The following is a 13079-nucleotide window of genomic DNA, read 5'->3' as shown; positions in this document are numbered from 1 at the left end:
CAAAATTCATATCCAAAAGCTGGAATATCACACAGAACAGGACACAGAGGTAAATAGCCCCAGGTAATACATAGCGCTGACATTAGAGTGCTATACTCTACATTTCTATTTGACTATTCTCCTCTCTACAGTCAATCAATACCAGACCAATTCTGCTACAACACTTTACATGGCTCACATATGGTGGACAAGTGTTGTAGGAAGTGCTGCAATCTGTTCATTGTAACAAAAATGGAGGAATGAACACAAAAACATGTATCTTACATTTATTCTTATCGGTTGGATAACTCTACTTGTTCATAAATGGACATTTTTAATGTGGGTTTGCAGCTAGTAGTGTACCTGTGTTGTGTGGCTCATTCACAGAAATTACTGCATTCCCAAGTGCACAATTTCAGCTGCTGCTTTACAAACACTGCATCATTAATAATTTCTGTTTATTTTGTTGGATGTAGGGGTCTCTGGCCAGGCCAGAATTTAATTGTCCATGCTGAATTGCCCAGAGGCAGTTAACAGCCAATCACATTGCTGTGGATTTGGAGTCACATATGGGCCAGACCAAGTAAGGACCACAGTTTCCTTCCATAAAGGATAGTCATGAACCAGCCGGGTTTTTAACAACAATTTCATTGTCATCGTTAGACTCTTAATTCTGGATTTTTCACGACATTCAAATTCCATCCTCTGTCATGTCCCCTAAACATTACTTGTGAATCTAAGTCAATAGCATAGGGAGAATACCATTAGGATATGGCCTTCCCTGCTCAGAGTTTTGAGTTCAAACTGGTATTGTATGGATGGAAGTAAACTTAAGAGTCTGTAGAAAATTAAATTAATAAAGAAGGAGAATAAAATCTTGGTCATTTTATATCTACGTTTTGGTCGTGCTTGCTTGTATAGCTGAAGAATGATTTTTCTATTGCGGGGTAAAGACTATGTTTGCATGACTTCTGGAAAAAAGTCCTTGGGATGGGCATAATGCTGAACAAGACTGGTACTTGTTAATCACCCCTCTGTGCCCATTAGGTGGTGGAGGTGGCAGAATTCAAAAGTATTTTGGCATGAGTGCCTACTGAATTCATGTATGTAAATTAATTCATTTTTGGATGAAACAACTAATCCTGCATCGATCGTTTTCTTTGTTTTAAAAAAAAAGCGCAAAATATCCCTGAGCTTCTCTTCATATAATTAACCTAAGCAAATGGTGTTCAACATATTTCTCCTTCACAACTGATCCAGATGTTACAAAGAATAACAAATGGATAACATAAGGCAGATTAAGTGTCACTACAAACTATGCATTGTTTAATATTCCGGATCATGTACCAAACAATTATTCCCTCATGAATGCGGATTCTTCAAGATATTATGAAGCTACAACTCCCAAATCTATGCACCGCTCGCAAATCCTTGAACGTATCACCAGTTCAACATCTACAATATTCTGCAGTAACATACACTTCTTACATCACCATTTAATGCATCACCATACTCACAGCCACAGCATAGTTAATTCATGAAAATTTTCAATTTCAGAAATTGATCTTTTCCTTTCGTAGTTAATATTGCCAAACTAACATATATAATAAATATCATAGCATGGGACTTATCCATATTCTTGTCAACACTATTTGAAAATCTAATCTATGACAAGTCCAAATAAGATCCTACATAACGGTGAAATTATTCTCCAATCTTTGTCGAAATTACTATTCGCACAGTTTTAGGGTACAATGGGCAAATTCAAAATTAGAATCTTTTTCTTTAGTCAGCTGATGTGCAAGTAGCACAGATAACATCAGGTGTAATATTCACCACTGAAGGCCCTCCAACAATTGTGGCAATGATAAACTCCAAGCATCACTGTGTCGGAAGTATCATCACCACATAGTTAACTCCTACTGTTATAAACAGCCGCAGTATTAGACCCACATGTCAGCAGGCCTGAAGTGGGCAAATCATTTCGTAGTTACAACACCAATAATTTACCAGCCTGTCCTGCTGAACTGCGACATCACTACGAAAGGACTAACATTTCCCACAGGCTGAGGAAGAAGTCCAAAGTGATCCTTGCCAGATACAGACTGGAAAAGCAGCAATTGTGCTGGGACTTCAGAGTATCCCGGTTGAAGTTTCTGCAAACTCATCCTCCCATAGAATCCTTCATGGAGTCCACTTTCTGAGCGAGCTCCTTAAAAGTTGGGCGCTGAGTTGACACAGTGTTCCAGCATTCCATCATTGTTGAATACATCTGAGGTTGGAAGGTGAAGCATGGTCAGGATTCAAAAATAGGTTTGAAAACATTGTTTCTCATTGCTACAACGCTGCTCATAAACAAATGTTTTTTCATTAAGTATGCAAGGCATCTTTGAAACAACTTTTCTGCTTCCAACGTTCTATTAAAATGGATTATTTCCCCCATCCTTCCTACTGATTACACAACCCCTTCAGTAAATATCAGTTAACAGCATGCACTCATAAGATAGGTTTAATCTGTCATGGCTACATTTTAAGATCTGGCTGAGATGATGACAAATATTAACTTAATTAGGGATAATTCTTAACAATTCCCACAGCAGCCTCTAAGTGAAACTGCCTATTTAGTAGCTAGTCCTATGCAGTTAAATACAACATTGTGATGCTTGCTTTTGCCTAGTGACACCACGAGAGATGAAGAGATGTGGGAGGAGATTCCTGCTGAGCAGAAACACCTCCACTGACTGTTGAATTGAATGACCCAATTCCATATGTGATCTAAATACTGATTTAGTTCTTAAATATAGTCCAAGTTCATTGCTCTTAACTCTTGCAGGAGACTTGCTAAATCGGAAAGATGTTCTGAAACTTGAAAGGGTTCAGAAAAGATTTACAAGGATGTTGCTAGGGTTTGAGAATTTGAGCTATAGGGAGAGGCTGAACAGGCTGGGGCTGTTTTCCCTGGAGCATTGGAGGCTGAGGGGTGACCTTATAGAGGTTTACAAAATTATGAGGGGAATGGATAAGATAAATAGGCAAAATCTTTTCCCTGGGGTCGGGGAGTCCAGAACTAGAGGGCATGGGGGTTTCGGGTGAGAGGGGAAAGATATAAAAGAGACATACGGGGCAACTTTTTCACACAGAGGATGGTACGGGTATGGAATGAGCTGCCAGAGGAAGTGGTGGAGACCGGTACAATTGCAACATTTAAGAGGCATTTGGTTGGGTATATGAATAGGAAGGGTTTGGAGTGATATGGGCCGGGTGCTGGCAGGTGGGACTAGATTGGGTTGGGATATCTGGTCGGCATTGACGGGTTGGACCGAAGGGTCTGTTTCCATGCTGTACATCTCTATGACTCTATGACCCAGACACAGACAAAGAAAATCTCTTTTCCAGCTGTAAATTGATGGAAGAATTGAGTTTACATAATCTGCCCTCAGTTCCTGGATGGGTCAGACCGATAGGACACTCACTCCATATTTTGATAGTAATCTCACTCACACATTTCTGCCAGCTGGCATGACGCCTTCCTCTGCACCATACCTACCCCATCACTGCCATTAAACACTGCCCCAGGGGTGTAACATGCTTGCTAGTTTTTAAAATCGGTAAATAATTACATCAAAGGTTACTCTAAATAACTATAAACTATTTCAGTAACCGGATTTAGCCTAATCCCGCACATTACTTTTTCAAATGAAAATACAATGATTTGTGCTAGATGAAGAAACTAAAGAGTAAATGGCTTTATGTGCAATACCGTGTCAGAACAGCCATCTGGATTTGGCAGTCGTCTACCCTCTTTAAGTAGCTCGATCAAATGGAAGACAATCATCTGCCCTTGCTTATCACTGCCGATCATGCGCATGAATTCCTGAAAATGCAATTAAACAACACTAAATTGGATTCATCGAAAGAGAAATGTTGGAAAACCGGTTAACATTTAAGTGAGCAATATTTGTAAAGTACTGAAAAAGCAGTAAATAATGGCCCTGCTTTTCCAAAGACCAGACAGTTGTTGGAATAGTGCACACTGGGGTTGTACGTCAGGATCCTGCAGGACCTGAGACACTGCTGACTGCTGGAATTACCTGGGAAAGGTGAAGATCCTGAAGGGCTACTCCCCTTTCATCTAGGATACTCTGGTGGGGTGGGGGAATACTCCTTAACACTGGAGATGGTTCCACTTCAGTTAATAGTCACCCAGAAAACATTGGAAGATTAAAAACAGTTTAGCTGACCCCTAACTTACCACACATCCTACAACTACACCTCTGCCAATGCCAAACAACCACCTATGCACCCCTTGACCAGATACCCTGCAACTCTATATGATTCCTCTCCACTTCCCCGCTCGCCTGCCAACCCTGTGACCTGAGACCCTGAGCAATGCTGTCTGCCTGAAGCACTGGCAACCCCCTCAATGTCAGCTTGGACATTCTTCTGAACTCCCCCCCGCACCCCCCACCCCCAATCTATCCTGAAAGCACTCCATCTAATCTGACATGATACCCATTTGGCACCCTCTTTGCCTGGCACTCTATCCATCTCATGAAACCTATCCCCTTAACCAACTGCTATGCTAAACACACTCATCTTTAGCAGCATCTTTCACAGTATCTGGTTGTGCTGCTGCACATTTAAGTCCCAAACGTTGTGCACTGCCCACTCCACCTGGACAATCCTGCAGTCAGTGGGAGGAGGGACCTATTTTCAGCAGAGTTAGGCTCCGCATTCCTAAACAGGCCTGGATCAGAATTCACGGCTAGAAATTCAGAGTTTAATACCAACAGAGAGAAAAGAATTACGAGCAGAACATCCTGTGATTGCTACTCTCTGAACATCCTGGTCAATATGTAATAATAGATTTTCCAAACAGGCAGTAAACGTGCTTTACATTGTAAAATTTGCAAACTGTGAACAGTATTTCATGCAACAGGTAGCATTAGTGATACAAAACAAAGCCGGTCGAGAAACAAGTTTAATTAGAAGTTGAAGCCTTACCGATGGTGGACTTTTGGTCTTCTCGCTGTATGTGAAAAGCTCATATAGCACCACTCCAAAGCTCCAAACATCTGAAGCCACTGAAAATTTGTTTTCCATTAGAGACTCCAGTGCGTACCTGTTTCAGATATTCAGAAAAATATCACACACTTAACCATCATAACCTGAGTGGTCTGCTGCACACTATCAAAAAATCCCAGCCAGCAATTTCTCTATTTAAACTATGACTTTCTCTTCAATCCTCCAAGTGTTGTGTGCCATTTAAAGGCTGAGGCAATCTTCTCCTAGAGCTCTCATGTAGGCAGACTCAAGATGCACAGTAATGCCATCATTTTCCTACTTTTGTGGAAGCTCCTCACTGTAGCTATATGTAAGAACTCAAGAAATAAAGGCACAGGCAGGTCATTCAAATACTGACTTGAACCTACTTAGCAGCTGAGCATCAATAACCTTCTAAGCAATAGAAATCTGTGGCAGCAGCAAGAGCAGGTAGTTCAAGATCTCCCCGAGAACAGGCCAAAGTGAAGGAGAATGAGCCGTTGTAGGGAGTGTGAGCCCAGCATGGCTCAGGACTTGAGAAAGACTGTTGAACTTTTAATTTTGTATCTTTATTTTTCTACTGTGTACCTAAGATTTTGTAGTTAGGTTCCTTTGTACCTAAGATGGCTCCGGGAATAGCAACATTGTACACTTTTCACTATAGTTGTACTTGAGTACACGCGACAATAAAACATAATTAAGTGTTCGAACAAAGAACTTCCTCCTCAAGTCAGTCCAAAATGGTTGATTCCGTTTTTTTCCAGAAATTTTGACCCCCCCCCCCACCCCCCCCCCCCCACCATTTATTCCCCAGCCAGGGTAAATGTCTTCCTAACATTACTGTCAAATCCTTTAACTTTAAATGCTCCCATGAGATCACTGACTATGTCTCTAATCTGTAGGCACACCCAAATCTCTTCCGGTAAAATAATCCACTTATTCCTGGAATAAGTCGATACTCAGTGAACTTTCATTGCTATCTCTCTAAACCTCATTTTTAGGTAAGGAGACTGAAACTATATACTGCTCTTTAAGTGCAGTTTTAGCCAGAGCCCCTGATAATTACAATAAGATTCAACTTATCTACGTCAATCGTTTCTTAAAAAAGGCCAAAGTAACATTTGCTTTCCTAATTCCTTGATGTACTTGCATGTCAACTTCATGAGACTTCAAGGAGAGTACAAGGATTCAAAGTCACTCACAATGCTAAAACATTCTTGAATCTTGAATATAGTTCACAACTTTTAATCAATCTTTGGAATTCCTTGCCAGATGGTACATGGTTGACAATCCTTAAGGTTCGGATGGACAGGTTGCTGGTCATTGAGGGGTTCAAAAGATTTGGGGAGCAAGCGGGAAAGCAGAGATGAAGCAGAGGATCAGTAATAATAGCAATAAATGGTGGAGCATGCTCAATGAGCTATATGGTTTTACTTTTGATATTTTTTTTGAGATGAGGCTAGTCCACCAGTTACATTGTTTACTGTTTTGTAAGTGACAGTGGTTTATTTGAAGTTTTGAAAGGAAAGGCAATGTCATATGAGCATGATATCTTGCATGCTCATAAGATGTGTGTTATTTTTGTTTTGTTTACTCAGCATCCCTTACCTCACCCAATGTGCCTGCATCTGCAAGTCAGTTGCCTGCCTGACTCCCTAACCAGGACTGGACATATCAATTATCCTTCAACTTTCCAATTCTTCCTGTGCTGTAGCTTCTGGGCCTCACTCATTAGAGCTTAAGCATTAACGGTTTGCAGGGGCTGCTCCTCCTTCCTGGGGCGACTGTTAATTATTTAATTTTTCTGTGGTCATTGTTGAGTTTTACCCTTAAGTCACACTTCTCCCTCGCAATCAACTGAAACAAGCAAACAGATTACTTTCAAAGTAGTCAGGATTTGTAATGATTGTACTGAAACAACAACATTAAGTGTACTATCAACTCACCATTTTCAGATTCATTTTTCATTCTGTGCACAAACATGTTAAGAGGCAAGGATTTGTGCTGTGAATCTTACAGCTCATTACATGCATTGTGAAGTGACCAAACTTTCTCTGAAATTAACTTCTGTATAGTACTAACAGTTAATTACAGAATTTAGAAGGAAAAAAGCCCTGCCTTGATAGCGTTCAAATTAATTGCACTAAATCAATTAGTTACTTTAGAATCAAATACAGAGAATGTTGAAGAAACTCAACAGGTCTGGCTGCAGAAGAGAGAAACCAGGTTAACATTTTGAGGTTAGCATAGAAGATTTACTGGAGACAAACGTGACCAGTTTTTCTCCAAAGATTGAAGTTACTTCAGCATTCGCTATTTATTTCAGATTTACATCATTTGCAGTTTTTTTCTTATCATTCGAGTTACTTCAGGATGTTTCTCGGCTTTACTTGTAGAAATGTGCTGACCATATCACTTGCATCAAGGCAGTTTGGGAGCAGTAATAGGAGTAGGTTTCAATGTGCTGAAAGGCAGATTTTTAAAATTTGCTAAAGTTTTAACTTGGAAGTCACTGTGTGTGAATCTATCAAAAACAAAATTATTCCATTTTTAAACAGCGGACTCCTATTTGCTGTATTGCAAAAACACTTTTGAGTTACTGGATAATTCAAATCAGTTAATCCAAAATTTAATGGTAAACCATTATGCTAAAAATGTCCTCACAGCATAAAACAAACATTATTAATTCTGGATCAGACTACCTAACAAGGTTGTGCAAGGCATATGCCTCAAATTGACTTATGGGCTTACCAAAAGATTGGACTTTCTCCTGGCTCTTTCACCTTGTAATATTCCTTGTCTTGTGGCAAGACTTTGGTCAAGCCAAAATCACCAATTTTCACCCTGTTCTCATTTTCTACGAGAATGTTCCGTGTTGCCAGATCTCTGTGTATATATCGCTTGGTTCCTAGATACTCCATTCCCTGTGAGGAAGCAAAACAAAAGTGCTTGCTATCGTTCACTTGAAAATGGCACATTTGTGACTGGTGTGAATATGCTAGAAATATGGACCACCTGCACACAATTTCGACCACAAACCTCCCAGGACATTTGGGATTGTGCTTTATTAATCTTATGAAATGATAAGTAACTCAAACTCTCAGGAAATAAATGTCTGGTTGAGCAGGGAGCTTTGGCTGCCCCAATTCAAAACCAGAATCGGAAAATATTTTTGCCATAGATAGGACAATAGAATTCAGGAACTACCATCTCCAAAAGACTATAGGCATTTAAGACATTGGCCATTCAGATGGATAGTTTTTTTTTTCCCAGTAAGGCTATGGACCAAAGGTGGGTAAATGCAGTGAGGCTGCAAATGAGCCATGACCTGCTATAATGACAGAGCAGGCTTGAATGGCTAAATGCTGTTTCTATAATGTTTACGAAAAGCATCAAAACACCATTCATCAGATTCAGTACATTTTCGTTCTTCACTGAAAATCAGGGCATAGCAGGACAGGGAAGAAGCTGAACAGAAATCTCAAATTTACATCAAGTCAAGATATAGAAAGGCTGCCCTCTTGTGGTATACAAAATCATTGATTCCATCTAGTACAAATTGCCCTTTCCAAGTTTATATGTAAACTGTTCACTTGCCCTCTGATACTCTTTTTATAGTTTGTGAAAGTGAATAGAAACATTCACAGAGGCTTGTTCTGACTGCACTCAGAGAAGGTTGGTGTACTTGTAATCAGCTGGGTCAGTGATGTAATGATATGCCTCTATAGCAGGTAGGACTTGAACCCAAGTCTCCTGGTTCAGAGGTAGGGATACACTGGGTGACAAAATGCAGACTGGGGGAGTGTTTTGCAGAGCTTCCACATTCTGTCTGCAAAAATGACCCTGAGCTTCCAGTCACCTGCCACTTCAGCACTCGACCATGTTCGCTGGCCAACAATTCTGTTGTAGGCCTAATGGGCTCCAATGAGCCTCAGTGCACACTTGAAGAACAGCACCACATTTTCCACTTGGGAACCTTGCAGTCCCTAGCCCTCAACGTTACAGCCTGGTTCTGCCCTTTTATTTATTTTTTCATCCATCCCATATATCCTGGTCATGTCACCACATGGGTTGCTTTCAGCAGAGCCTAATCAGTTCTCTCTCGGGCAGCACTGTAGCTCAGCGGTTAGCACTGCTGCCTCACAGCGCCAGGATCCTGGGTTTGATTCCCACCTCGAGCGACTGTCTATCTGGAGTTTGCACATTCTCCTAGTGCCTGCGTGGGTTTCCTCCCACAATCCAAAGATGATAAGGTCAGGTGAATTGGCCATACTAAATTGTCCACTGTGTTATACTAACATAATGTTAGTTGCATTAGACAACTAGGGTAGGGGAATGGATCTGAGTGGGTTACTCTTCGGAGGGTTGGCGTGGACTTGTTGGGACAAAGGGCCTGTTTCCATACTGTAGGGGATCTAATCTAAACTACGCTAAGCTCTCATTGTCATGTACTCAGCTTCTGACCTGGCCTACTATCAATAATCCCCTCGTGTGCCTATTCCTTTCTCTCTGGACTCCGTCTCCAGCTATGCACTCATCTCTTTGATTAACAATGAGAAAGCCACCAATTCATTGGAGTCCTAATTCTAGCCGATGACAGGACATCTCCCCTGAGCAGTTGCTACAGTATGAATCTGGGCAGTACTTGGTACTGACACTAGGTGGAGAAAGTGAGGTCTGCAGATGCTGGAGATCAAAGTTGAAACTTTATTGCTGGAACAGCACAGCAGGTCAGGCAGCATCCAGGGAACAGGAGATTCGACATTTCGGGCACAGGCCCTTCTTCAGGAACTGACACTAGGTGGCCACCAACTCGTAGAAAGCATTGGATTACCTTGCAGATCTGAGAAGCATATGCCAGCAGTTTCTTGTGATCAATCCGCTCTTTATTCTTCTGTAAATAGTCACGCAAGCTGCCGTGAGGTAGGTACTCCATTATTAATCGCAAATTTCGCCGTCCTAATGAAGCAAAAACAATACTCTAAGTGTGAGAGGATCAGCGGGGAGAAGTCCAACACTGTTGTTCAGTTCATATGCAATAACCTCTGTGATTGAGTGATCAATTTCAGGCTGTGATAGCCTGCATCTGACCTCCCCTGGAACTGCGCAGATTGCCAAACTGCACACCGCCACTGTCACAATGTCCATTTCTAGGCAGGCACAAAACTGACTCCTAATGCTGCTTTTTGAGGACCATGGCAAAAATGGGGCCAGCAGGTTGTTTGAGATTTTGGGGCTGGCTGCTTAACCCATGGGTAGTAAAAGGATGGCTGCAGGCTTTTCAATTAAGGTAATATGGGTGGCATGGTGGCACAGTGGTTAGCACTGCTGCCTCACAGCGCCAGAGACCCGGTTCAATTCCCACCTCAGGCGACTGTGTGGAGTTTGCACACTCTCCCCGTGTCTGTGTGGGTTTCCTCCGGGTGCTCCGGCTTCCTCCCACAGTCCAAAAATGCGCAGGTCAGATGAATTGGCCATGCTAAATTGCCTGCACTATTAGGTGAAAGGGTAAATGTAGAGGAATGGGTGTGGGTGGGTTGTGCTTCGGCAGGTCGGTGTGGACTTGTTGGGCCAAAGGGCCTGTTTCCACACTGTAAGTAATCTAATCGAATTACTCCCTTTGCCTCCTCTAGAAATGTTTGGGATCCATCTCACCTTCCTGTATTTTCTCTCCTCCCTTCTCATCAACCCAACCAGACTCGCTTCGCAGTCAGCGTTGGCCAGTCTTGACCAGTAAGTTGCATCAAAATGTCCAAACTAGCAGCGTCAGCTCATACATTTAATACAAACCAATTCCAGGGCCCTACCATGCTTTGGAAACAGAACACGGCATAGAGCAACTGATCTAATTCTTCCAGAAATTTGGTGAGAATTGCTGGTCAGGGTGTAATTAAGTTGCTCAATTAAAACCTTGCTTCTCCCTCAATATTCCTCAGCTCCCACAAACCAGCCTTTGCAGAGCTTGCTTATTGTTCAAGTGTTATACAGTGGTATTTAACACACCTCATTGTGGTTGGCTCAGGGGGCACATAAATACCTCCCCACCTCCATCCTGATTAGCAGCCTGGCAGGAAGGAAGATGGGCAGTCTTTCCTTACTGCTGTCAACTGTGGCCCTTACGTAGCAAGTAATGCCCACTGGCCTCATCCTGCTGGTATCACCAATTGGCTAGGGATGGGCTTCTATTATTATGGGCACTCCATAAACTAAAGAGGGGGCCCGCACCATCGCACAGGGGGGAGGTGGGGTTTGCCATCGAGTTGGTGACGTTCTGTCTGACTGTCCATTTGTGGCCACTTCTTTTAAACTTGATGGCGGCCTCTTAAATTAGTCATATGTTGCCAGCTGAAACTTTGTTGGCTCTCAGTCACATCTCTGGGCAACAGGATTTCATCACCGCTCACAAAATGCAGCCTAAAAAGGCAGTGAAGGGGCAAGGCAATACCTTAGAAGGTTCACAGCTTGACTGTCATATGAGGTGACCCTCACACGTTACGTCATCCAGTTCATCTTTCAGACTGACTGCACTTACCAGCACTGTAGCACACTCCTTTGTACTTGACAATGTTGTCGTGCTGAAGGGACTTGAGGATCTCAATTTCTCTTTCAAAGTCACGCAAGTGTTCTGCGGTGCTCTGTTGTAGCTTCTTCACAGCCACCACATCGCCTGTGCTGTCCTGGAGTGGATCATACCGGCAGAGCTCGACACTGCCAAAGTTACCCTGTTTGGATTTGAAGACCACTTGTTTAGTGCCACAAGTGGACGTAAAATTTATTCATGCATTTTGTTTCTATGAAACTCCACGGATAAAATATATTGAACGTGAACATCATGGGAACATTCCTGGGAGTGTTACCAGGTTCTCTCCAGGATTCCACACTAACCTCACACTCGCACATATAAATAAAAAGAATTCTTTCTGATACAATTCAGTTTAAAGAAGTCAAGTCACCAGAATCGGTGAGTTTTTGGTCTAGTTTCCATTCCCCCAGAGCAATTGGTTCTGCAAACCCAGCTCCTGTAGTATGGTTCCTTACAGAAAGACAATGATGCAGAACATTGACCTAGTAGGGCTAATAGAGCTGACATGGTCCAAAAACTGCATACTTCCATCATATGTGTAAATTGTCAGTTAAAAGAAGATTTGGAAAACTGGAATTCCGGTTTAGAGACTGAAGTGGTTAAAAAAAAATGTAATTACCTTGCCCAACTGTTGCAAAAATATGAGATGCCGTTCCTCAAACTGCACAACATCATGGTTTGTACCAGCTCCAAGGAAGCCAAGCCCACCACCTCGCATGTTCGGGAGTAGGTCACTTTCAGCCAATAACTCATAATCTGTGGGACAAACAATAATCTGTTACGGAGCAAGTTTTCAGTTTGGCAGGTATTCTGTCCTCCAATTAAGGTCTTGCCTTCTTATACTTACCTGGATGTGTCACACTTCCATATGTTTGGCACTTTTAACAACGACAGGATGACCCAAATTATATCCAAGTGAAGCATTTTTTAAATATAACACCTTTCAACATAGTCACTGTTGAAAGTAGGAAACATCACGGACAATATATGAACAGCAAGCTCCCAAAAACAGCAAACTGAAAGCTAAGTACTCATTTTATTTGGGATGTTGATGCAAGGTTGGGTAGTGGCCAGGGCACTGAGGACAGTTCTCCTGTCGTTCACTGTGATGGTGCCTTGGGGGCTTTCATTTCCACTTGAGAGAGCTAATGAGGCCTCAGTTTATGGTCCATAAGACCATAAGACATCGGAGCGGAAGTAAGGCCATTCGGCCCATCGAGTCCACTCCGCCATTCAATCATGGCTGATGGGCATTTCAACTCCACCTACCCGCATTCTCCCCATAGCCCTTAATTCCTTGTGACATCAAGAATTTATCAATCGCTGCCTTGAAGACATTTAGCATCCCAGCCTCCACTGCACTCTGTGGCAATGAATTCGACAGGCCCACCACTCTCTGCCTGAAGAAATGTCTCCGCATTTCTGTTCTGAATTTACCCCCTCTAATTCTAAGGCTGTATCCACGGGTCCTAGT

At 42.3% G+C, this 13079-nt stretch overlaps 1 protein-coding gene across 2 annotated transcripts in view; it reads right to left on the bottom strand.

Annotated features, from left to right (window-relative positions):
* Nucleotides 1-252: 252 nt before the first annotated feature.
* The window catches only part of jak2b (Janus kinase 2b), a 169286-nt gene continuing 156459 nt past the window's right edge, over nucleotides 253-13079 (bottom strand). For both annotated transcript variants that reach the window (XM_043715280.1, XM_043715286.1), the window contains 7 exons: nucleotides 12225-12361; nucleotides 11555-11744; nucleotides 9857-9981; nucleotides 7774-7946; nucleotides 4984-5101; nucleotides 3740-3853; nucleotides 253-2251 (listed from right to left, as the gene is read on the bottom strand). In XM_043715280.1, coding sequence (XP_043571215.1) covers nucleotides 2144-2251; nucleotides 3740-3853; nucleotides 4984-5101; nucleotides 7774-7946; nucleotides 9857-9981; nucleotides 11555-11744; nucleotides 12225-12361 — 965 coding nt within the window. In that variant the 3' untranslated portion in view covers nucleotides 253-2143. The remainder of the gene's footprint in view (nucleotides 2252-3739; nucleotides 3854-4983; nucleotides 5102-7773; nucleotides 7947-9856; nucleotides 9982-11554; nucleotides 11745-12224; nucleotides 12362-13079) is intronic.

This window comes from Chiloscyllium plagiosum, chromosome 2, assembly GCF_004010195.1.
Source record: "Chiloscyllium plagiosum isolate BGI_BamShark_2017 chromosome 2, ASM401019v2, whole genome shotgun sequence".
Taxonomy (NCBI): Eukaryota; Metazoa; Chordata; class Chondrichthyes; order Orectolobiformes; family Hemiscylliidae; genus Chiloscyllium; species Chiloscyllium plagiosum.
This window is presented reverse-complemented; position numbering and strand designations above follow the sequence as displayed.